The sequence below is a fragment of the Parambassis ranga genome, chromosome 5 (assembly GCF_900634625.1).
Source record: "Parambassis ranga chromosome 5, fParRan2.1, whole genome shotgun sequence".
Taxonomy (NCBI): Eukaryota; Metazoa; Chordata; class Actinopteri; family Ambassidae; genus Parambassis; species Parambassis ranga.
This window is the reverse complement of record NC_041026.1, coordinates 29234690-29259959: the sequence shown is the minus strand read 5'-3', so window position 1 is coordinate 29259959 and position 25270 is coordinate 29234690. Positions and strand designations below refer to the sequence as shown.

Genomic DNA, 25270 nt, shown 5'->3' with positions numbered 1-25270 from the left:
AACAACACACATTTGAACATTTTCTCCCACATTAAACCATAGGTGAGGTACTTGTTTCCAAAATGGCAGACCTCTTGATGGCAGCAGAAACAATATCGCTCTTGTTTCTCTTCATATCGTATAAATCTTTCGCCTTTTACTAAAGATTTCCGTGGTGAGGAACAACAAGAGTTTATTCGAATTTTTGATGCCCTGCATTTGTGTGGGGTTTCTGATGGGTTTAAGAACAGAACATGACTGGTCTTCAGAGCACATGTCAATATGCCCTGCAGTAATCAATCTGTGAGGATTTGCAGCAGGTGAGAGAACACTGTGTCATGTTGCACAAAGATTACTTTGCATTTGTTTTGGATTCTGTCAGGTCACATGATCCATCGCAGCTGGATTCAGTCAGTGTGTTTGTGGTTCAGACCCATCAGTGTGCTTTGAGGAACCAGGCAATGTTAGAGGCCTGTTCCATATATTGCATTTACATGGACACTCAATTTACTGGGAGACAACCTGTCAGAGATGATGATTCGTCTCATCACTTTCAAGTTATAAAAACACAGTAAAGTGAGAATGTTATTACAAAATGTCATCTAATACTTTTCACTAGAATATTCTATATTACAAAATATTCTGTATCGTTAGATTTTTTTAAAAGCATCAACACATTTGGACATTTGTTTCTAACCATAGGTGAGGTACTTGATTCCAAAATGGCCGACCTCTTGATGGCAGCAGAAACAATATCACTCTTGTTTCTCTTCATATCGTATAAATCTTTCGCCTTTTACTAAAGATTTCCGTGGAGGGGAACAACAAGAGTTTGTTCCAATTTTTGATGCCCTGCATCTGTGTGGGGTTTCTGATGGGTTTAAGAAAAATGTTGATCTTGGTTTTTTTTATAGTCTAGTATCACAGAAAGAGGTCCTACCTGTCATTTTTTGTCCCTGCTGCTGAACATGCGAACACTGTGCTGATGTGCACAGATGTTGTTCAGTAGCTGCATTTGTGTGGACTTTTCTGTAGTCTCTTAAAAGCTGTAATCTGAACATGCTGTTAAAGGTGCGCACGCTGCTCTGGCTGTGTGTAGTAAATTAGAAAATGTTGACTCTTTTAGCACAGTTGTGTAGAATTTGGTTCAGACCAATAACTGATTTGAGAGGATCTGCTGGCAAATATGGGCATATTTTATGCTGCTGTGAGGACAGCTAAAAGTAATCTGATTGGATGAGGTTAGCCCATGACTAGTTATGTGCAAATGAAGCAATGAAGCAGTATCGAAGCACTTCATCAGTTGGCCGAGTATGGGTTCATTCATCCAAAACTTCATTTTAGTGACATCTAGTGGTGAAAGATTTACAATGAACACAGTAAAGTATCACATTCATAGAATGAATAATGAAAACAACACACATTTGAACATTTTCTCCCACATTAAACCATAGGTGAGGTACTTGTTTCCAAAATGGCAGACCTCTTGATGGCAGCAGAAACAATATCGCTCTTGTTTCTCTTCATATCGTATAAATCTTTCGCCTTTTACTAAAGATTTCCGTGTGAGGGAACAACAAGAGTTTATTCGAATTTTTGATGCCCTGCATTTGTGTGGGGTTTCTGATGGGTTTAAGAACAACAGAACATGACTGGTCTTCAGAGCACATGTCGATATGCCCTGCAGTAATCAATCTGTGAGGATTTGCAGTAGGTGAGAGAACACTGTGTCATGTTGCACAAAGATTACTTTGCATTTGTTTTGGATTCTGTCAGGTCACATGATCCATCGCAGCTGATTCAGTCAGTGTGTTTGTGGTTCAGACCCATCAGTGTGCTTTGAGGAACCAGGCAATGTTAGAGGCCTGTTCCATATATTGCATTTACATGGACACTCAATTTACTGGGAGACAACCTGTCAGAGATGATGATTCGTCTCATCACTTTCAAGTTATAAAAACACAGTAAAGTGAGAATGTTATTACAAAATGTCATCTAATACTTTTCACTAGAATATTCTATATTACAAAATATTCTGTATCGTTAGATTTTTTTAAAAGCATCAACACATTTGGACATTTGTTTCTAACCATAGGTGAGGTACTTGATCCAAAATGGCCGACCTCTTGATGGCAGCAGAAACAATATCACTCTTGTTTCTCTTCATATCGTATAAATCTTTCGCCTTTTACTAAAGATTTCCGTGGAGGGGAACAACAAGAGTTTGTTCCAATTTTTGATGCCCTGCATCTGTGTGGGGTTTCTGATGGGTTTAAGAAAAATGTTGATCTTGGTTTTTTTTATAGTCTAGTATCACAGAAAGAGGTCCTACCTGTCATTTTTTTGTCCCTGCTGCTGAACATGCGAACACTGTGCTGATGTGCACAGATGTTGTTCAGTAGCTGCATTTGTGTGGACTTTTCTGTAGTCTCTTAAAAGCTGTAATCTGAACATGCTGTTAAAGGTGCGCACGCTGCTCTGGCTGTGTGTAGTAAATTAGAAAATGTTGACTCTTTTAGCACAGTTGTGTAGAATTTGGTTCAGACCAATAACTGATTTGAGAGGATCTGCTGGCAAATATGGGCATATTTTATGCTGCTGTGAGGACAGCTAAAAGTAATCTGATTGGATGAGGTTAGCCCATGACTAGTTATGTGCAAATGAAGCAATGAAGCAGTATCGAAGCACTTCATCAGTTGGCCGAGTATGGGTTCATTCATCCAAACCTTCATTTTAGTGACATCTAGTGGTGAAAGATTTACAATGAACACAGTAAAGTATCACATTCATAGAATGAATAATGAAAACAACACACATTTGAACATTTTCTCCCACATTAAACCATAGGTGAGGTACTTGTTTCCAAAATGGCAGACCTCTTGATGGCAGCAGAAACAATATCGCTCTTGTTTCTCTTCATATCGTATAAATCTTTCGCCTTTTACTAAAGATTTCCGTGGTGAGGAACAACAAGAGTTTATTCGAATTTTTGATGCCCTGCATTTGTGTGGGGTTTCTGATGGTTTTAAGAACAAACAGAACATGACTGGTCTTCAGAGCACATGTCGATATGCCCTGCAGTAATCAATCTGTGAGGATTTGCAGTAGGTGAGAGAACACTGTGTCATGTTGCACAAAGATTACTTTGCATTTGTTTTGGATTCTGTCAGGTCACATGATCCATCGCAGCACGATTCAGTCAGTGTGTTTGTGGTTCAGACCCATCAGTGTGCTTTGAGGAACCAGGCAATATTAGAGGCCTGTTCCATATATTGCATTTACATGGACACTCAATTTACTGGGAGACAACCTGTCAGAGATGATGATTCGTCTCATCACTTTCAAGTTATAAAAACACAGTAAAGTGAGAATGTTATTACAAAATGTCATCTAATACTTTTCACTAGAATATTCTATATTACAAAATATTCTGTATCGTTAGATTTTTTTAAAAGCATCAACACATTTGGACATTTGTTTCTAACCATAGGTGAGGTACTTGTTTCCAAAATGGCCGACCTCTTGATGGCAGCAGAAACAATATCACTCTTGTTTCTCTTCATATCGTATAAATCTTTCGCCTTTTACTAAAGATTTCCGTGGAGGGGAACAACAAGAGTTTGTTCCAATTTTTGATGCCCTGCATCTGTGTGGGGTTTCTGATGGGTTTAAGAAAAATGTTGATCTTGGTTTGTTTTATAGTCTAGTATCACAGAAAGAGGTCCTACCTGTCATTTTATTGTCCCTGCTGCTGAACATGCGAACACTGTGCTGATGTGCACAGATGTTGTTCAGTAGCTGCATTTGTGTGGACTTTTCTGTAGTCTCTTAAAAGCTGTAATCTGAACATGCTGTTAAAGGTGCGCACGCTGCTCTGGCTGTGTGTAGTAAATTAGAAAATGTTGACTCTTTTAGCACAGTTGTGTAGAATTTGGTTCAGACCAATAACTGATTTGAGAGGATCTGCTGGCAAATATGGGCACATTTTATGCTGCTGTGAGGACAGCTAAAAGTAATCTGATTGGATGAGGTTAGCCCATGACTAGTTATGTGCAAATGAAGCAATGAAGCAGTATCGAAGCACTTCATCAGTTGGCCGAGTATGGGTTCATTCATCCAAAACTTCATTTTAGTGACTTCTAGTGGTGAAAGATTTACAATGAACACAGTAAAGTATCACATTCATAGAATGAATACTGAAAACAACACACATTTGAACATTTTCTCCCACATTAAACCATAGGTGAGGTACTTGTTTCCAAAATGGCAGACCTCTTGATGGCAGCAGAAACAATATCGCTCTTGTTTCTCTTCATATCGTATAAATCTTTCGCCTTTTACTAAAGATTTCCGTGGAGGGGAACAACAAGAGTTTATTCCAATTTTTGATGCCCTGCATTTGTGTGGGGTTTCTGATGGTTTTAAGAACAAACAGAACATGACTGGTCTTCAGAGCACATGTCGATATGCCCTGCAGTAATCAATCTGTGAGGATTTGCAGTAGGTGAGAGAACACTGTGTCATGTTGCACAAAGATTACTTTGCATTTGTTTTGGATTCTGTCAGGTCACATGATCCATCTCAGCACGATTCAGTCAGTGTGTTTGTGGTTCAGACCCATCAGTGTGCTTTGAGGAACCAGGCAATATTAGAGGCCTGTTCCATATATTGCATTTACATGGACACTCAATTTACTGGGAGACAACCTGTCAGAGATGATGATTCGTCTCATCACTTTCAAGTTATAAAAACACAGTAAAGTGAGAATGTTATTACAAAATGTCATCTAATACTTTTCACTAGAATATTCTATATTACAAAATATTCTGTATCGTTAGATTTTTTTAAAAGCATCAACACATTTGGACATTTGTTTCTAACCATAGGTGAGGTACTTGTTTCCAAAATGGCCGACCTCTTGATGGCAGCAGAAACAATATCACTCTTGTTTCTCTTCATATCGTATAAATCTTTCGCCTTTTACTAAAGATTTCCGTGGAGGGGAACAACAAGAGTTTGTTCCAATTTTTGATGCCCTGCATCTGTGTGGGGTTTCTGATGGGTTTAAGAAAAATGTTGATCTTGGTTTGTTTTATAGTCTAGTATCACAGAAAGAGGTCCTACCTGTCATTTTATTGTCCCTGCTGCTGAACATGCGAACACTGTGCTGATGTGCACAGATGTTGTTCAGTAGCTGCATTTGTGTGGACTTTTCTGTAGTCTCTTAAAAGCTGTAATCTGAACATGCTGTTAAAGGTGCGCACGCTGCTCTGGCTGTGTGTAGTAAATTAGAAAATGTTGACTCTTTTAGCACAGTTGTGTAGAATTTGGTTCAGACCAATAACTGATTTGAGAGGATCTGCTGGCAAATATGGGCATATTTTATGCTGCTGTGAGGACAGCTAAAAGTAATCTGATTGGATGAGGTTAGCCCATGACTAGTTATGTGCAAATGAAGCAATGAAGCAGTATCGAACCACTTCATCAGTTGGCCGAGTATGGGTTCATTCATCCAAACCTTCATTTTAGTGACATCTAGTGGTGAAAGATTTACAATGAACACAGTAAAGTATCACATTCATAGAATGAATAATGAAAACAACACACATTTGAACATTTTCTCCCACATTAAACCATAGGTGAGGTACTTGTTTCCAAAATGGCAGACCTCTTGATGGCAGCAGAAACAATATCGCTCTTGTTTCTCTTCATATCGTATAAATCTTTCGCCTTTTACTAAAGATTTCCGTGGTGAGGAACAACAAGAGTTTATTCGAATTTTTGATGCCCTGCATTTGTGTGGGGTTTCTGATGGGTTTAAGAACAGAACATGACTGGTCTTCAGAGCACATGTCAATATGCCCTGCAGTAATCAATCTGTGAGGATTTGCAGCAGGTGAGAGAACACTGTGTCATGTTGCACAAAGATTACTTTGCATTTGTTTTGGATTCTGTCAGGTCACATGATCCATCGCAGCTGGATTCAGTCAGTGTGTTTGTGGTTCAGACCCATCAGTGTGCTTTGAGGAACCAGGCAATGTTAGAGGCCTGTTCCATATATTGCATTTACATGGACACTCAATTTACTGGGAGACAACCTGTCAGAGATGATGATTCGTCTCATCACTTTCAAGTTATAAAAACACAGTAAAGTGAGAATGTTATTACAAAATGTCATCTAATACTTTTCACTAGAATATTCTATATTACAAAATATTCTGTATCGTTAGATTTTTTTAAAAGCATCAACACATTTGGACATTTGTTTCTAACCATAGGTGAGGTACTTGATCCAAAATGGCCGACCTCTTGATGGCAGCAGAAACAATATCACTCTTGTTTCTCTTCATATCGTATAAATCTTTCGCCTTTTACTAAAGATTTCCGTGGAGGGGAACAACAAGAGTTTGTTCCAATTTTTGATGCCCTGCATCTGTGTGGGGTTTCTGATGGGTTTAAGAAAAATGTTGATCTTGGTTTTTTTTATAGTCTAGTATCACAGAAAGAGGTCCTACCTGTCATTTTTTTGTCCCTGCTGCTGAACATGCGAACACTGTGCTGATGTGCACAGATGTTGTTCAGTAGCTGCATTTGTGTGGACTTTTCTGTAGTCTCTTAAAAGCTGTAATCTGAACATGCTGTTAAAGGTGCGCACGCTGCTCTGGCTGTGTGTAGTAAATTAGAAAATGTTGACTCTTTTAGCACAGTTGTGTAGAATTTGGTTCAGACCAATAACTGATTTGAGAGGATCTGCTGGCAAATATGGGCATATTTTATGCTGCTGTGAGGACAGCTAAAAGTAATCTGATTGGATGAGGTTAGCCCATGACTAGTTATGTGCAAATGAAGCAATGAAGCAGTATCGAAGCACTTCATCAGTTGGCCGAGTATGGGTTCATTCATCCAAAACTTCATTTTAGTGACTTCTAGTGGTGAAAGATTTACAATGAACACAGTAAAGTATCACATTCATAGAATGAATACTGAAAACAACACACATTTGAACATTTTCTCCCACATTAAACCATAGGTGAGGTACTTGTTTCCAAAATGGCAGACCTCTTGATGGCAGCAGAAACAATATCGCTCTTGTTTCTCTTCATATCGTATAAATCTTTCGCCTTTTACTAAAGATTTCCGTGGAGGGGAACAACAAGAGTTTATTCCAATTTTTGATGCCCTGCATTTGTGTGGGGTTTCTGATGGTTTTAAGAACAAACAGAACATGACTGGTCTTCAGAGCACATGTCGATATGCCCTGCAGTAATCAATCTGTGAGGATTTGCAGTAGGTGAGAGAACACTGTGTCATGTTGCACAAAGATTACTTTGCATTTGTTTTGGATTCTGTCAGGTCACATGATCCATCTCAGCACGATTCAGTCAGTGTGTTTGTGGTTCAGACCCATCAGTGTGCTTTGAGGAACCAGGCAATAGTAGAGGCCTGTTCCATATATTGCATTTACATGGACACTCAATTTACTGGGAGACAACCTGTCAGAGATGATGATTCGTCTCATCACTTTCAAGTTATAAAAACACAGTAAAGTGAGAATGTTATTACAAAATGTCATCTAATACTTTTCACTAGAATATTCTATATTACAAAATATTCTGTATCGTTAGATTTTTTTAAAAGCATCAACACATTTGGACATTTGTTTCTAACCATAGGTGAGGTACTTGTTTCCAAAATGGCCGACCTCTTGATGGCAGCAGAAACAATATCACTCTTGTTTCTCTTCATATCGTATAAATCTTTCGCCTTTTACTAAAGATTTCCGTGGAGGGGAACAACAAGAGTTTGTTCCAATTTTTGATGCCCTGCATCTGTGTGGGGTTTCTGATGGGTTTAAGAAAAATGTTGATCTTGGTTTGTTTATAGTCTAGTATCACAGAAAGAGGTCCTACCTGTCATTTTATTGTCCCTGCTGCTGAACATGCGAACACTGTGCTGATGTGCACAGATGTTGTTCAGTAGCTGCATTTGTGTGGACTTTTCTGTAGTCTCTTAAAAGCTGTAATCTGAACATGCTGTTAAAGGTGCGCACGCTGCTCTGGCTGTGTGTAGTAAATTAGAAAATGTTGACTCTTTTAGCACAGTTGTGTAGAATTTGATTCAGACCAATAACTGATTTGAGAGGATCTGCTGGCAAATATGGGCATATTTTATGCTGCTGTGAGGACAGCTAAAAGTAATCTGATTGGATGAGGTTAGCCCATGACTAGTTATGTGCAAATGAAGCAATGAAGCAGTATCGAAGCACTTCATCAGTTAGCCGAGTATGGGTTCATTCATCCAAAACTTCATTTTAGTGACTTCTAGTGGTGAAAGATTTACAATGAACACAGTAAAGTACCACATTCATAGAATGAATACTGAAAACAACACACATTTGAACATTTTCTCCCACATTAAACCATAGGTGAGGTACTTGTTTCCAAAATGGCAGACCTCTTGATGGCAGCAGAAACAATATCGCTCTTGTTTCTCTTCATATCGTATAAATCTTTCGCCTTTTACTAAAGATTTCCGTGGAGGGGAACAACAAGAGTTTATTCCAATTTTTGATGCCCTGCATTTGTGTGGGGTTTCTGATGGGTTTAAGAACAAACAGAACATGACTGGTCTTCAGAGCACATGTCGATATGCCCTGCAGTAATCAATCTGTGAGGATTTGCAGTAGGTGAGAGAACACTGTGTCATGTTGCACAAAGATTACTTTGCATTTGTTTTGGTTTCTGTCAGGTCACATGATCCATCGCAGCTGGATTCAGTCAGTGTGTTTGTGGTTCAGACCCATCAGTGTGCTTTGAGGAACCAGGCAATGTTAGAGGCCTGTTCCATATATTGCATTTACATGGACACTCAATTTACTGGGAGACAACCTGTCAGAGATGATGATTCGTCTCATCACTTTCAAGTTATAAAAACACAGTAAAGTGAGAATGTATCACATTCATAGAATGAATAATGAAAACAACACACATTTGAACATTTTCTCCCACATTAAACCATAGGTGAGGTACTTGTTTCCAAAATGGCAGACCCCTTGATGGGAGCAGAAACAACATCGCTTTTGTTTCTCTTCAACTTGTATAAATCTTTCGCCTTTTACTAAAGATTTCCGTGGAGGGGAACCACAAGAGTTTATTCCAATTTTTGATGCCCTGCATCTGTGTGGGGTTTCTGATGGGTTTAAGAACAAACAGAACATGACTGGTCTTTAGAGCACATGTCGATATGCCCTGCAGTAATCAATCTGTGAGGATTTGCAGTAGGTGAGAGAACACTGTGTCATGTTGCACAAAGATTACTTTGCATTTGTTTTGGATTCTATCGAACCACTTCATCAGTTGTACCGAGTATGGGTTCATTCATCCAAACCTTCATTTTAGTGACATCTAGTGGTGAAGGATTTACAATGAACAGAGTAAAGTGTCACATTCATAGAATGAATATTGAAAACAACACACATTTGTGTGTTTCAGACCCATCATTGTGCTTTGAGGAACCAGCCAATGTTAGAGGCCTGTTCCATATAATGCATTTACATGGACACTGTATTTAGTAAAAGATAACCTGTCAGAGATGGTGATTCATCTAATCACTTTCAAGTGATAAACACACACCGTTTTTCACTGTAAAGTTAGAATATTATTACAAAAATGTGGTTCTATTTGGCTTCAGTTTCAGATGTGTGTAAACACACTTGCATGTCTTGTGGGTTTCTGACCGGTTAAAAAAAGTGGGATTTTGTTTTTTACTTTAAAGTCACCCAATACACTCATCTCTTTCCTTTTTTGCTCTGTATTTAAAATTTATGCCCACACTGTACAGATGTTGTTAAACAGGTGGGCTTCTGGTTGACCAGTCAGTCAACTGCATGCATATTTTTGGTTCTTCTCCCATTTTCACTGCTCAGGAATGTATTTTGTGTGACAGCTGTACAATGTGTTAATAGATCAGACTGTCTTTACACACAGACAAATTTTTACTGGTCTCTAATGACACCCTCCATAAAAACCCTTGTGTCCCTTTTTATTGTGTGTTTGTCCACAGGTCCAGGCAACGGTTGTGGGATTCTTGGCATCAGTTGCAGCAGTGGTTCTCGGGGCTCTGACCAGGAGCAGAGTGGATTTTATTCAGGTTGCTGTCCTGTGTGCCAGCAGCGTCACCACCGCTTTCATCGCTGCACTCTGTCTTGGTCAGTCAGGAATCAACATAAAAAAATAAAACCCAGGACAGTAGTCGCTTTTGTTGCGTCTCCCCTAATTCAATTAAATTCCATTTTATTAATTTATATAGCACCTTTCACAATCAAAAAAAATAAAATATAGGTGTCTATAGGTGTTTTATAGCAACACAGAGCCTGAACCCTGAGCAAGCTGACAGTGGCAAGGAAAAACTCCCTTTAAACAGGAAGAAACCTTGAACAAGACCCACTCATTAGAGGGGAATCATCCTACTCAGAGCCAGCCAGGTAAAGGAGGAGAAGAAGAGGTCAATAGGACAGAGAAAATGAATGAGCAAAGAGAGAGAGAGAGAGTGAGAAACATAACACATTGTAATTCTTGTATGTTTTAAAATGTATTAATTATACTAGCACTAGATCAACGATATAGGTGGGTGTTGACAGTAAACATTGTGTTAGAGGGCCAGACACAGGTCAGAGAGAGGAAGAAACACAAAACAGCAGCATAGGCCTATAGCAGCTTGGCTATGATAAAGATTAAAGGTTACCTGTGGCTGTAGCCATACAACAAGAGACTGTAACGTACCTACCGTTCCTACACACTATTTTAGACTAGTTATACACCTTACTAAACAGAAAGGTTTTGAGTCTACTCTGGGAGGCGGAGGAGGTGTCTGCCTCTCAGACCCAGATTGGTAACTGGTTCCATAGTAGCGGTGCCTGATAGCTAAAGGCTCGTCCTCCCATTCTACTTTTATTCTAGTTTTATATATTCTAGGTACTGCAAGTAGTTCTGCACTCTGAGTGTTGTATCAGGAATATATGGTATTCTATCCTGTAGGTACAATTGAGCTAGTTCAGAGAATTTTCTATTCAAGTCTATTATGAATTTCCCAGAAGCTAGTAAAGGGAAGCTAAAATGGGGGATATAGGATCCCTTTTGCTTATTCCTGTCAGAACTCTAGCTGCTGTGTTCTGGATCAACTGCAGAAGTAGCTGTAGTAAACCTTTTTGTCATGTGCTGTTAAAGGTAGGGTAGGAGATTTTGAAAACAGATTTTGAAGGTAAACACATGCCCCTTTCTCTCGGAGCTCACCCCCAAGCCACGCCTCCAATCACATGGACGTGCATTACCTGAAGACAAGCTGCGGTCTGTGACTTCGACCATCATGCACGTACCTCTCTGGTGCGTGCAGAGCAGGAAGAGAGTGACAACCAGCCAATACTCCGCGCAGGGTCGTCCCGGAGGATTGGCTGATGTTTTTAGTGTTTTATAGCTTCCACAGATGATTAATATTCTTCGTTTTAACGCGAACTACCTAACTAATTGGTTGCTATCGGATTGTAAAGAGAAGTTACACTAATATAACAAAAAGTGCATCATAATGAATAGGGATGTCCCGATCAGGTTTTTTTGCCTTTGAGTCCGAGTCATTTGATTTTATCTGCCGATACCAAGTCCCGATCCGATACTTCCAAGATTCTCCATAAGATCAATAAACTTTAATTTCTAAAGAACATTTAACCTTGGAAAGGCCCCCAATCATCAACTTTATTATTATTATGATTGTTATTATTAATGATATTAATATTAATGTTAATATTATTATTATGAGTAGTGGTAGGCCTATTACCATAGCTTATCTGAGCATAGTCAATGGAGTTAAGTCAAACCAACTAGCACGTCATGAGCAACAGAGCCAAACAACACGCACTCTCTGGGAGTGGGCTCACCTGTGCGCATCAGGCTGCAGTGAATTTTACAAACGCCACCATGTAGACAGAAACACATAGAAACTGATAGCAGAGATGGCACAAGAGGACTGGGCAACTAGAATGGGCGGCGCTGCAGCGAGTGCCGCCAGTGAGAAGGCAGAGAACTTCACTCGTACAACGCGGACTCTCTCTGAGAGCAGGTTCTATACATGAGCATGTTTAGTGTCGTGGTGAATTGTGGAAAAGTGTTGAAACGGTGTTCTGCAGCTTCACAGCTCTCTGTGTTGCTGTAACGTCCAAGCCCTGCAGCGCTGTGACGCACCGTGGCGACGCAGACAGCGAGCTGACTGTGGTCTGCTCAGAACATCCCGTAAACGTTGCACAATGAGTTAAAAAAATAAGAACTACCTTTTGATTTGACACATTTTAAGACAGAAGCCGCGGGCCATATAAAGTTCGACGGCCTTTATACGCTACGACGCACCGGAGTGACGCCTTTTGTCATCCAGTCTCTTTGGCAGCGAGAGGGAGAGAGAGAGAGAAAGAGAGGAAAACAAACCAGCATGCAAATGTAATTTATCGCAGCGGAAAAACTTAATTTATCGTGCAATTAATTGATTTATCGCGACAGGCCTAGTCAGAGCCACCCTGCACAGAAGGCGTTAACTTTGAGAGCCCTAATAAATATATATCCGAGTCCTGATCGGGAGGTAACAGCCGATTCCGATCGAGTCTGAAATCACGTAATCGGGCCCGATTTCCGATCACGTGATCGGATCGGGACATCCCTAATAATGAAATCTCCGACCCTACCTTTAAGTCTGTTAGAGTAAATTCAAAAGTTAATAAATAGTGGACAGGATTTTGAGACCGCTCTAGCAGGTTCTAGGTTCTAGGTCGTAGGTGAGAGCCAGATAGAGGGTGTGATTGTCACAGTGTGTGGGTTCATTTACTAACTGAGAGACTCCAACTGAACCAATCACGCTTGGTTAGTCGCTTGGTGAGTCGACATCCATATGAATGTTAAAATCTCCCCCTATAATGACTTTATCTGTGCTGAGCACTAAACTTGATACAAAGTCTGAAAACTCCAGCAGCAGCAGGTGAATGATACACTACGACGAGTAAAACAAATTCTGTCTTCCAGCTTCCGTAAGACAGGCTGACCCCGGATTTATACCAGATGCATTACTGCAGCGCAGCGTCAAGCGCTGTGAACCGGATCCAGCGCGTTTTTAGAAACGTCCCAGAAGCGTTGCTGCACGATGCTCCGCGAGTGATACGCTGCAGTTCTATTTTGGAGATGTGTCGTGCCCAAGACGCGTCTATTTGAGTTTCCGGTGGATTTTCAAAATAAAACACTGTCAGACTGAACTCTCGCTGATTTAACATCGCTACCGGCAGATAAACAGCCACAGCCATGTACAAGGAGAGATTCCGTTTGAAAATTAGAGAAACGGCATTTTATATGATAGAACATGCTTTTATACGGACAACATCAGAAATGAATTTAGGCAGGGAGAGAAGCAGCAGCTGTTCTCAGAGTGCAAGTTGAGGAGCTGCCCTGTGTGTTGAGGGAGTAAACTGAGTTTTCAGTAACTGCTCTGTAACCCAGCCTGACACATAGAGAGGACATTAACCATCAGATAAACAGGCAGATTACTACGTGACTTGTGAATCTCACGAGAGTGTGGAGGCAGCGCTACGCTTCTGAAACGCTCCTGGTGTAAATTCATGTTGTGAGACAGACGGGCGTGATACTATCGCAAGCCATTCATATCACATTTCGTACGCCGTACGGCGTTTTCCAAACGGCCACTCATAACGCCATACGGAGTTTTCTAATATTCTAATGATCTCCGCCCCATAACTTGCTCAGCCACTACAGTTCACTTTTCAACAGCCTATCAGCAGAGAAGAAGGACGGACCGCACTGATTCAGCACCGATCTCCTTTGCTGTATCACTTTGGTCTGAGTCATGCAAAACTTTCATTTCTCGTTAAAGAAATAAACTGAATTATCTTGACAATAACATTTGTTGTACTTACTCCAGTCTCTCTCTGAAACGCCCCAAAACAGGGAACAGTTTGTTAGAACTTTAAACAAAAAAGGACTGAAAATAAGTGAACACCAGTGGGTGAGGAATTTGTTGTGTTTGTTGTAATATTACATTCAGAATAATCCGGTAGTTATGTGGACCGAAGTGTAGTACTGGCGAAATGTGATATGAATTGCTTGCGATATATATTACGTCCGTAAAGCGCCACGGTGCGTTTTCACGTCCAGTATAAATCCAGGGTGAGAGTGAGACTCTCAAAAGAACTATGAGTAGATTTAGGTTTAGGATTAATCCGGAGAGTGGAGCGGTAGATTGCTGCCACTCCTCCTCCTCAGCCTGTGCCTTCAGGAATAAGGGGTTGAATCATTTCAACATATCAGACTGATGATCAATGATCAAATTAATACATAAGAGGGATTTAGAAATGAGAGATCAAAATCAGTTCTGTTTAATAGGTTCTAAGTGCTTGTTAGTGTGTATTTTTACTAAGGGTTCTTTTGATTAACACCTTTTCGATTTTGTGCCCATTCGTCACATATTGTATCAGGTCTGGTGATGGTGGCAGTGATCATCGGTTCCAGGAAGGTGGGCATCAACCCAGATAATGTGGCTACGCCCATCGCTGCCAGCCTCGGTGACCTCATCACTCTGTCTTTGCTGGCTGGAGTCAGCAGCCTCTTCTTCTGTTACAAAGGTCTGAAGTCACAAAAACAATATTTCATAGTAGTAGTCTAACTACAGTGCTGCTTGAGTTTATAAACCATTTAGATTTTTATATATTTCGGCATAAGTATAACCCAAAACATCAGCTAAAGTTCTGACAGTGGAGAAAGAGAACCTAATCAAACAGATAATCAAATATGGCTATGTGTAGGTGACAAAGTATGTGAACCTTTGCTTTCAGCACCATCTTTAACTCCTTAATCAGTTGTCCACTATGAGGAATTTTAGCCCATTCTTCGATACAGAATGTGAGATGTTGAAGGCTAACAATGGACTCTCACGCACTCTCATTGTGTTTGAAATTGTGCAGTTAAAACACCTTGGAGATTGTTGGATAAACGTTTCCAACCTTACCCTCAGGACCTCAGAAATGTCCTTTGAATATTATTGATTATTATAACTTCCACAAACACGTTGTGAAGATCAGACTTTAATAGATCACTGTTGTTTAAGATAAACAGAGCGCTCACTGTCATCCTCTATTGAACCACCTCTGATGGATGAATGGATTCTTATTTGGCCTTCAAATCAACTGATAATCCTTCAGGTTAATATTGTGCCACTCAAACAAAGACAATATTGTATCATTTTCTTCAATACATTTTCTGTGAAAAAAATGATGTGTGGGTTTATATTCATGCGGAAATATATTTTTTAAAAATTCTTTACAAATTCTCAAGCAGTACTATATTTCAGCCAGAGGAGGGCAGCAAGGTTAATATTTTATTCTTTAAAAGCCTACCAGGAGGCAGCAGCATTGTGTTTTTTAGACATGCTGTTATATACAGTGTGCAGTGTGTAATCACAGATTTACAGTAGTTCATACTGTTCTCCAGACATTTGGTACCTTCCTTCTCTGGTATGTGGCTTCTTCCTCCTCCTCATCCCTGCATGGGTTGTTATTGCCAGCCGCTCCCCACCAATCAAAGAAGTCCTAAAGTCTGGCTGGCAGCCTGTCATTTTGGCCATGTCCATCAGCAGGTGAGCTGTATTAATCTATGTTGATGAAGATTCTCAGTCATCCAGGTCATCATACGTAGAGAAGATTGAAGGCGTCTGGACTTGTAGAGTTTTCTAGAAGACGTTTCGCTGCTCATCCAAGCAGCTTCATCAGTTCTAACTGTTTGGTGGGGAAACATGATTTATATGTGGTTACAGACCTATGTGGGTGGGTCTGGGTAAAACTTAAAAAAAACTTACAAACAATAGCACTAAATGTTTCCATACTTACCTGTGATGTTCTGGCTGACTGGGCCAGGTGTGTCTAACGACTGGCTAACGACTACGAAACTGCCGGAGGGGGACTGGTTGACAGCCCTTTGTTCTTACTGTGAGTATGTGCAAACTTCCTGGGAATGGATGGAATCACTGCATTGTATGTGGTAGAAAGATGATGTCTGAGGCCACCACCTCTGTTAAGGGAAGGTTTTTCCAGCTTAACATAGATGGCTTCCTTGACTCCTCTTTCATACCACCTTTCCTCCCTGTCTAAAATGTGAACGTTGTTGTCCTCAAAGGAGTGTCCTTTGTCTTTGAGGTGGAGGTGAACAGCTGAGTCTTGTCCTGAGGAGGTGGCTCTCCTGTGCTGAGCCATTCTTCTGTGGAGTGGTTGTTTAGTTTCTCCAATGTACAGACCAGAGCATTCCTCACTGCACTGGACTGCATATATCACATTGCTGTGTTTCTCCCTGGGAATCTTATCCTTCGGGTGAACCAGTCTCTGTCTCAGTGTTGTCATAGGTTTGAAATGGACCGGTATGTCATGGTTGTTGAAGATCCTGCGGAGTTTCTCTGATACTCCTGACACATATGGAATGGAGATGTTCTTTCTCCGCCTGGTGTTGTCATTCTTCTTGTTGTTGGGGGGTCTTGTTTTTGTGGCTTTGATGAGTGCCCACTTCAGGTAGCCACATGTTTGCAGGGCCTTCCTGATGTGGTGTTGCTCCTTCTTCTTCCCCTCTGAGCTGGTGGGTACAGTTTGTGCTCTGTGCTGCAGGGTCCTGATGACTCCCAGTTTGTGTTCCAGTGGGTGGTGTGAATCAAACAACAGGTACTGGTCCGTGTGTGTGGGTTTCCTGTACACTTCCACATTGAGGCTCCTGTCCTCATCAATATGTACTGTGCAGTCCAAGAAGGCCAGATTGTTGTCCTTGGTGTCCTCGCGAGTGAACTTGATGTTGTTATCCACTGCGTTGATGTGTTCTGTGAACCGTTCCACTTCGTTGGTCTTGATTTTGACCCAGGTGTCATCCACATATCTAAACCAGTGGGTGGGGGTGGTTCCAGGATAGGAACTCAGGGCTCTTCTCTCCACTTCTTCCATGTAGAGGTTGGCCACAATAGCAGACACAGGTGATCCCATCGCACAGCCGTGCTTCTGTCTGTAAAAGTTCCCATTGTACTGGAAATAAGTGGTGGTCAGGCAGAGGTCCAGCAGGTCACAGATGTGGTCTGGCATTAGGTTGGTTCTCTCCTTGAGTGTGCTGTCTTGTGTGAGGCACATCCTTACCATCTCTGTGGCTTCTGATGTAGGGATGCAGGTGAACAAGGAGGTGACATCAAATGAGACCATGGTGTCATCTGGGTCCATTTGGATCTTCTCCACCTTGTTCACAAAGTCCTGCGAGTTGTGAATGTGATGTGGTGTGTCACCTACCAGTGGTGTCAGGAGTTCAGCCAAGTGCTTAGCCACGTTGTATGTGACTGAGTTTGTGCTGCTGACGATGGGTCTGAGGGGGACTCCTTCCTTGTGTATCTTGGGGAGTCCATACAGGCGTGGAGTGGCTTCCCCAGGATACAGTCGAAAGTAGAGCTTGTGGTTGATGATTTGGTCCTTCTCCAGTTTTTGTAGGTAGCTGACTAGTTTCTTCTTGTAGTTTCCGGTGGGGTCCCTCTTCAGTGTCTCATATGTGGCTGTGTCACTGAGGAGATCTGTCACTTTGGAGTGGTAGTCCTGTGTGTTGAGCACCACTGTGCATCTTCCTTTGTCTGCTGATAAGATGGTAATGTCCCGGTCCTTTTGTAGTGCAATCAGGGCCTTCCTTTCATCACTGGAGAGGTTGGATGGCGGTGCTTTAGCAGTGGAGAGTGTGGCTGTGACCTTCAAGCGGAGTTGCTCAGCTTCTGTCTGTCAGGTTGTTGTTCTTGATGGCTGACTCTGTGGCTGTGATGAGGTCCACCACTGGAATCTGCTCTGGCGAGATGGCAAAGTTGAGTCCTTTGGCCAACACGTCTTTTTCCGGCTGGCTCAGTTGTCTGTCTGAAAGGTTCTTTACCCATTTGTCCTGGGTGTCCTGCTGTGGCAGTGAGTGGTCCTCCCTCCTCCATGTGTGAAGGTTAGCTGCATTTTTAACAGAGAAAGTTTTCAATTTATGGAATTTGCGTTTTTGTCGTTCCTTACCCCTGGTGTGCTGTGCCGTCTGGACTTTTTCAGTCAGTTTGATGACTTCATCCATGACTTCGCTGGGTAGGAGGGTGGCAAGCTGTGATCTTGTTTGCTCCGTGGTGACCATGAGAGTGTCTATGGTGAAGTTGACACTCTCACCACCCCCACCCACTGGTTTAGATATGTGGATGTCAAAATCAAGACCAACGAAGTGGAACGGTTCACAGAACACATCAACGCAGTGGATAACAACATCAAGTTCAAGGACAAGGACAACAATCTGGCCTTCTTGGACTGCACAGTACATATTGAGGAGGACAGGAGCCTCAATGTGGAAGTGTACAGGAAACCCACACACACGGACCAGTACCTGTTGTTTGATTCACACCACCCACTGGAACACAAACTGGGAGTCATCAGGACCCTGCAGCACAGAGCACAAACTGTACCCACCAGCTCAGAGGGGAAGAAGAAGGAGCAACACCACATCAGGAAGGCCCTGCAAACATGTGGCTACCCAAAGTGGGCACTCATCAAAGCCACAAAAACAAGACCCCCCAACAACAAGAAGAATGACAACACCAGGCGGAGAAAGAACATCTCCATTCCATATGTGTCAGGAGTATCAGAGAAACTCCGCAGGATCTTCAACAACCATGACATACCGGTCCATTTCAAACCTATGACAACACTGAGACAGAGACTGGTTCACCCGAAGGATAAGATTCCCAGGGAGAAACACAGCAATGTGATATATGCAGTCCAGTGCAGTGAGGAATGCTCTGGTCTGTACATTGGAGAAACTAAACAACCACTCCACAGAAGAATGGCTCAGCACAGGAGAGCCACCTCCTCAGGACAAGACTCAGCTGTTCACCTCCACCTCAAAGACAAAGGACACTCCTTTGAGGACAACAACGTTCACATTTTAGACAGGGAGGAAAGGTGGTATGAAAGAGGAGTCAAGGAAGCCATCTATGTTAAGCTGGAAAAACCTTCCCTTAACAGAGGTGGTGGCCTCAGACATCATCTTTCTACCACATACAATGCAGTGATTCCATCCATTCCCAGGAAGTTTGCACATACTCACAGTAAGAACAAAGGGCTGTCAACCAGTCCCCCTCCGGCAGTTTCATAGTCGTTAGCCAGTCGTTAGACACACCTGGCCCAGTCAGCCAGAACATCACAGGTAAGTATGGAAACATTTAGTGCTATTGTTTGTAAGTTTTTTTTAAGTTTTACCCAGACCCACCCACATAGGTCTGTAACCACATATAAACCATGTTTCCCCACCAAACAGAACTGATGAAGCTGCTTGGATGAGCAGCGAAACGTCTTCTAGAAAACTCTACAAGTCCAGACGCCTTGCTTCAATCTTCTCTACCCTGTTTGATTGTGTGCAGGTGATCTCCTTGCTCACTTTCATGCACTGTGTGTCTTTGTTCCTCCAAAGCATCGGTGGCCTCATTCTAGATAAAACTGTGAGCAATCCAAACTTTGAAGGTATGGCAGTGTTCACTCCCGTCATCAATGGTGAGTAGAAGATCATGATAAGCACAGTACACTTATGTTGCATTCCAGTGCAGTCAGAGATTAGAATTTCCTTGCACCCTGCCTGTTATTACATACTATATTTATAGCATGTGTTCATTTGATCAAAACACTTTCTAATATGTCTTCCTTGTACAGTATTGTATTTTTTCCTCTTAAGACGTTGGAAAATCTCACTTACCAGTTGCCTGAAACGCAGCATTAGACCATTACATAAAACGTCCACACTTATAAACAATATGAGTCTGAGTTTATACTGGCCGCTTTGTCAGGATGTACTTATTATACAGCTCATTGCTAACATAAACATGCTTTTAGTTATAAATCTAACATATAATATAATATCAAACAGGTGTTGACCAATCAATCTTGAAACATGCTAAACCCGTAATGGGTAATGGCTTGAAACATGCTAAACCCGTAATGGGTTTAGTATGTTTCAAGATTGAAGGCCACAATACTTACATAAACCACAAGCCTGATCAGAATGCCAACTATGCATTGAGTGGCTCTGGTTTATCTAGCCTCAGTGCTACTAAAAGTACAGGAAGTGCATTTGCATTCCAATTCTATCCAAGGATTGTTTTTTGAAGATGTTTCGCCACTCCCCCAAGTGGCTTCTTCAGTTCTGCAACTATTCTGGTTGGGAATCTGAGTTTTATGTGTTAAGGACCTCTGTGGGTGGATCTTGCAGGAACTAACATTACTATTATCCCTATAGTTGGTTAATGGTCAGTTAACGACCAGAAACTGTGTCTGGGTCATGTGCAGGACTAGTTGACGGCCCATCGTTAGAGTTTGAATGGGAGTAGAGTCTGCTAGGAAGGGATGAAGGGGCAGAGTCACCTATTCACAACTCTGTCCCTTCATCCCTTCCTGCTTTTTTTTCCTTTTTACCCATCAGTTCATCCTACTGGTACAATAATGTACCTTTCGCTCTCAGCAGTGATTTTGTACCCGTAATGGTCCTCATTTGTCACCCTGAGGACCATCTCTGTACTTCCAGGGTACATTCCTGACAAATTTACCTTTTAGGTACAAAAATGATCCCCTTATTTTTCTGTGTGTAATGTGATGTTCTTTGATTATGCAACATTGTTATTTTGTGTAAATATTGAAATGTACTTGTGTTTAAGGTGTAGGTGGAAATCTTGTGGCCATTCAGGCCAGCAGGATGTCTACCTACCTCCACTACTGGAGTGTTCCTGGAGCTCTTCCAGCTAAAATGAGCGGGAAGTGTCCTGGACCCTGTGCCACCTTCTGCTCTTCAGGTCAGACACACAAAAATACTCCAAAAACGCTAGATTTAGTTTTTTAGTCATGTAATCAGTGGATCTGAGAGAGACACAGAGCTTAATGGGATGACCAGGTATGTGATTAGATGAGTGGTTCCCAAACTTACCTTGTCAAGGTAACTCAATTTCTGGATATTAAAAAAGAAATACAATATTACGATTAATTAAAAATGGTAAGAAATATATGTCATTTTATTTTTGCCCTAGAAATGAAGCGAAGATAGATAACAAGTTTTGCCAAATCAAAAAGCAAAAAAATGTGTGACTAAACATATCAAGCCTGCCATCTACATGTTAAAACTACAAGTTAAAAGCCAGGATGAGTGGTTGATTTTTGTTTATTTTTCTGTTTACTTAGATGTAAACTCCAAATCTGCCAGTGTGCTGATCACCATGGTAGTCCCGGGTCACCTCCTCTTCCTGTACACCATCCACCTCCTGCATGGAGGCCACACTGCCATGTCAGCCACCTTCATCATCTGCTACCTGTCTGCAGCTCTGCTTCAGGTTAGCCAACCCGGGGAAGGTTTATTAATTAATGTAACCAGATAATCTCATTTAAAACTCAACATAATTGTTACTATCCAGGTGATGATTTTGCTCCATGTAGCCAGCCTGATGGTGCGCTGGCTGTGGCGAAGGGGCCTGGATCCAGACAACTTCTCCATCCCCTACCTCACAGCTCTGGGTGACCTGCTGGGGACCGGCTTCTTGGCTCTGAGTTTCAGGCTTATTCTGATGATCAGTTCTACTGGGACTGGAGCCTGACACAGATACTGTGGTCCTGCATGTTCTGAATGGACTCATTTACTCACTCATGTACTCCTCACTATATGCAAGTGGCTGAAACATACTGCAAAGCTTGTTGGAATAAAGACAGACAGTGAGGTAGAAGACAAGAGGAGATTAGTATGGAGTTGTATTTTTGCCTTAATGCTGAGCCGGGTATAGTAGATTGGGATCAGAATAAATACAAAATATTTTTTATGTTATTAACCATAGGGACAATAATAAGTGGGGACACCCAGCTCACAAAATTTTTTTTAATTAAATTTTTTCAAAATAAGTGGGTGGCAATTCATGTGTTATGTAGGTGTTAGCTACTGCTAATCTAGCAAGTGCTAGCTACAGAAGCAGCAAGATGTTTATATAAAGACCTGAATGCAGATTTTTATCAGTCATAAAATTGAGTATGTAACTAAAATTACAGACAAGCACTTCATTTTGCCACCTTAGCTGAGTGGGTAGCAGTTTAAGTGTTATTTAGGGCTGTGTTCAAAATCACCCTTACTTAGGAGTGTGTTGTAGGGGACAATAAAGTGACCTCATCAGGAAAATGAAAAATACATTTCAAACACTACCAGCATCATTTTCTTGGTGGTGTTAATTGCTTTGTTGCTGTTGCATGATTAACACATGCTGCATCGTGATGTTAGATAATGCTAGTGAGCTATGCTTGTACACTGCTTTTCATGATGAATTGTAGGATAAAGTAAGTGCACTTTATGGGGTTTAATAATCCTCAATACACATTCAGATAGTACTACAACATGGCAAACTCTACTATAGTGTGAGTAGGGGTGATTTTGGACACAGGTTAGCTACTGATAATATGGCAAATTCTGGGTACAGAGGCACAGAGGCTGCCTACCAAGATATTTAAAGACCTATGTGCAGATTTTTATTAGAAGTTTTTCAACTAGGGTATGTAACCAACTATACATGCATGTTGTCTAGAATGTCTTTCCATCCATTTTGTGATCCCAGCTTTGTCCTGACAGTGCTAACCACGGAACCACTATGGCATTCTTGCCTAGCTTGTGATCCTGGTAATTAGTGTTAAATGGGATATGATTGGCAATAAAATCAATACTTTCACAAAGCCCCACCCGTTCCAGTGGACCCTTGGATATAAGGGTCAGGCCTTCATCCTGTGAGATCATTGTGCACTGCGGACAGATGTATGTATCTTCAACAAACAGATTAAATTATCTTTTCATGCTCAGGATTAAGGTACAAATATAACACTGTGTGAAGAAATGCCTGCAAATAGATAGAGTAAGATGAGGACAGTGTCTGACTTGCAATTTGCCAGCTCACTGCAGTCAATATTTGTACACTGTTCCCTGGAGTCTCTCTGGCCTCTAGTATATTAACAGCACTGAGCTCAGGCTTTGCAGAAACAAGTGGAAATCAAATACAAGCACCGTATTACACATCTGTCAGCTCTTGTGTTAGATGGCAAATGATAGTATTAAGGCAATAATAACCTATATAATTGAGTGTATATTAATCTGTTAGTCTGAATGAATGTTAGATTTGTATTTGGTTTGATGTAGATTTGTGCCTTTTAAACCTGGATGAGCCTTGTGTTCACATGAGTACTGGGTATAGCCTGTTGTATTCACAGCAACCGTCTCAGTGTTAGTATGTGTGATTTACTTGCATCTGTGTACGGGGCCTTTTTCCATTGCTTTGATATGCACTTTTAGAAGGGTGCTTGTCCTCTGTCTGAAATGAACACCCTAATATGGTTATATTTTGACAGACATTAAGCTTGAGAATTTGTAGTGCTTTTATGTTTGTAAACATGTGTAGAAGAATCTCTTTGCAGCCATGATTCAATAAAATGCTGACATGTAAGTTCTTGCAGAAATGAATTTATTTGAAAATTGTCAGAGAAACTATATATCTATTTTGGTTTGGCAGTCTGAAATAACACAATAAATGAAAACAATATCATAGTTACACAGACATCGCTGCCTACACTCTAAAAAAAATCAAAGGCACGTACGTTTAGAGACATTCAGCATCTAAATAGGATTTAAAATTTTGCTAGAGAGACCATCTGTTGTGCACTTAAAAACGACAAAAGACATTGAATGGTGTCTCAGACATTCAGAGTAAAATAAAATCTGATCACATCCTGATCGTTTCCTTCGCTTCCTGAGCTGTCATCAGGATGATGCTTTAAAACAGGAATTTGTAACATCTTTAAAACAAAAAACTGGACTTCAAGTCAAGTCTGTGGTGGAGTGATATCCCAGCCCCTGAACTTGAGGTAGGCTGGTATAGAGTAGTTGAAGAGCAGGCGATCATCTGTCCAGAGAAAGCATACTTTTGGTCTCAACCATATCTTTCCTCTGAGAATCAGACAAATGAGGGAAGATACTGTTAAGTTTAGGAAACATATCAGAGTTTTCAGTCGCCCATGAACAACTGCACCAGAGGGAATTTCAACATCAACCTCAGACCCCGACTGTTTATCACAACCATCAGCATTAGACAACGGTGTAGACAGAGCAGCCCCACTAGCAGTTTCAGCACTGGACAGCGCCACCAGGATACAGCGGGTCAATGATTTCAGCACCGGACAGCGACAGAACATATACAATATGGTCAGAAATTACAGTTTTTTCTGATTGCTTAAGCACATTTCTGTAACTATTGGCTATTTGTGCAAAACTCTACACACAAATAAAAAAACCTTACACCAAATCAGCAAAACATTGTAGATCTCTTGCAAAAGCCAATACATCTTGCTTAACTCTTCAAACCTTTGTAAAAATGGTATTTTTGTACCACACAGTTAACACAAACCATCATTTTACTAAGCACACAATGTGCCAACTACACACTGATGGTATTAACTGAAAACACATCTGGCTTTTGCTTTCTCTGTGCACAAGGTATGTCCATGTGAGGGCAAACTTTTGTCATAAATAGTTCTAGAAACACAGGGATTCAAATTTCAAGTATGAATGTTTATTCACACACATCAAAACAAACACAAGAAAACATACAATTTCACTGAAAGAGAGAGAGAGAGAGAAAATCAGTCTCATTGTCTCTCTGGGTCCGGCCACAGAATTTCATCAACGTCGCATGCAATGTCTTCTAGTCCAAGGCACCGGGGAACATGTCTCCTGGAGTGCCGTATCCAGGCCTGACATGATGCCTGGTCCATATCCTCGCATGCCTCCTTCCAGATGCTGGATGTCTAGTAATTCTGTGGAGTAGCAGTTTCAGTTTTACATGTACAGTATTGTTGTTTTTCTCATTAGAGTATGGTACACCTACAAAAGTTAGAGTGAGGGAACTGTACTAACCCATTCTCATCAATATGTCCTTATGATGCTTGCTACAGTGTAGCGGCTCAGGCTGAACCCGTTGTCCAGCTTCCCTCAGGGTCATTCCATGGTTGATCACATGATCCACTATTGTAGCTCCGATGACATCAGTAATTCTATTTCTTCTTACCCTTCCTCCTTCCTCTTCACCTCCTCGTCCTCTTCCTCTAAATTCACCTCCTAGTCTTCGTCCTCCTCCTCTTCCTCATGTTCCTCCTCTAATTCTCACTCTTCTC

At 41.2% G+C, this 25270-nt stretch overlaps 1 protein-coding gene and 14 non-coding genes across 15 annotated transcripts; all 15 read left to right on the top strand.

The window, feature by feature from the left end:
* Nucleotides 1–96: 96 nt before the first annotated feature.
* On the top strand, nucleotides 97–209 carry LOC114436901 (U5 spliceosomal RNA). Its single transcript, XR_003670790.1, has one exon. It is a non-coding gene; the product is annotated as a U5 spliceosomal RNA (small nuclear RNA).
* Nucleotides 210–734: 525 nt separating this feature from the next.
* LOC114436983 (U5 spliceosomal RNA) lies at nucleotides 735–848 on the top strand. The gene has a single exon (XR_003670866.1). It is a non-coding gene; the product is annotated as a U5 spliceosomal RNA (small nuclear RNA).
* Nucleotides 849–1487: 639 nt separating this feature from the next.
* On the top strand, nucleotides 1488–1600 carry LOC114436928 (U5 spliceosomal RNA). The gene has a single exon (XR_003670815.1). It is a non-coding gene; the product is annotated as a U5 spliceosomal RNA (small nuclear RNA).
* A 526-nt stretch (nucleotides 1601–2126) lies between these two features.
* Nucleotides 2127–2240, top strand: LOC114436982 (U5 spliceosomal RNA). The gene has a single exon (XR_003670865.1). It is a non-coding gene; the product is annotated as a U5 spliceosomal RNA (small nuclear RNA).
* Nucleotides 2241–2880: 640 nt separating this feature from the next.
* LOC114436900 (U5 spliceosomal RNA) lies at nucleotides 2881–2993 on the top strand. The gene has a single exon (XR_003670789.1). It is a non-coding gene; the product is annotated as a U5 spliceosomal RNA (small nuclear RNA).
* A 529-nt stretch (nucleotides 2994–3522) lies between these two features.
* Nucleotides 3523–3636, top strand: LOC114436981 (U5 spliceosomal RNA). The gene has a single exon (XR_003670864.1). It is a non-coding gene; the product is annotated as a U5 spliceosomal RNA (small nuclear RNA).
* A 640-nt stretch (nucleotides 3637–4276) lies between these two features.
* Nucleotides 4277–4389, top strand: LOC114436960 (U5 spliceosomal RNA). The gene has a single exon (XR_003670845.1). It is a non-coding gene; the product is annotated as a U5 spliceosomal RNA (small nuclear RNA).
* A 529-nt stretch (nucleotides 4390–4918) lies between these two features.
* On the top strand, nucleotides 4919–5032 carry LOC114436980 (U5 spliceosomal RNA). Its single transcript, XR_003670863.1, has one exon. It is a non-coding gene; the product is annotated as a U5 spliceosomal RNA (small nuclear RNA).
* A 640-nt stretch (nucleotides 5033–5672) lies between these two features.
* On the top strand, nucleotides 5673–5785 carry LOC114436899 (U5 spliceosomal RNA). The gene has a single exon (XR_003670788.1). It is a non-coding gene; the product is annotated as a U5 spliceosomal RNA (small nuclear RNA).
* Nucleotides 5786–6309: 524 nt separating this feature from the next.
* On the top strand, nucleotides 6310–6423 carry LOC114436979 (U5 spliceosomal RNA). The gene has a single exon (XR_003670862.1). It is a non-coding gene; the product is annotated as a U5 spliceosomal RNA (small nuclear RNA).
* A 640-nt stretch (nucleotides 6424–7063) lies between these two features.
* Nucleotides 7064–7176, top strand: LOC114436959 (U5 spliceosomal RNA). Its single transcript, XR_003670844.1, has one exon. It is a non-coding gene; the product is annotated as a U5 spliceosomal RNA (small nuclear RNA).
* A 529-nt stretch (nucleotides 7177–7705) lies between these two features.
* Nucleotides 7706–7819, top strand: LOC114436978 (U5 spliceosomal RNA). The gene has a single exon (XR_003670861.1). It is a non-coding gene; the product is annotated as a U5 spliceosomal RNA (small nuclear RNA).
* Nucleotides 7820–8458: 639 nt separating this feature from the next.
* Nucleotides 8459–8571, top strand: LOC114436958 (U5 spliceosomal RNA). The gene has a single exon (XR_003670843.1). It is a non-coding gene; the product is annotated as a U5 spliceosomal RNA (small nuclear RNA).
* A 482-nt stretch (nucleotides 8572–9053) lies between these two features.
* On the top strand, nucleotides 9054–9166 carry LOC114436932 (U5 spliceosomal RNA). Its single transcript, XR_003670819.1, has one exon. It is a non-coding gene; the product is annotated as a U5 spliceosomal RNA (small nuclear RNA).
* A 237-nt stretch (nucleotides 9167–9403) lies between these two features.
* LOC114435943 (solute carrier family 41 member 1-like) lies at nucleotides 9404–23380 on the top strand. The gene is made up of 8 exons (XM_028405932.1): nucleotides 9404–9412; nucleotides 10042–10186; nucleotides 14498–14644; nucleotides 15510–15654; nucleotides 19512–19591; nucleotides 20746–20880; nucleotides 21263–21411; nucleotides 21493–23380. Exons 1-8 carry the CDS (start codon nucleotides 9404–9406, stop codon nucleotides 21670–21672), a joined length of 990 nt encoding a protein of 329 aa, XP_028261733.1. The 3' UTR covers nucleotides 21673–23380.
* The last annotated feature ends 1890 nt before the right edge of the window (nucleotides 23381–25270 follow it).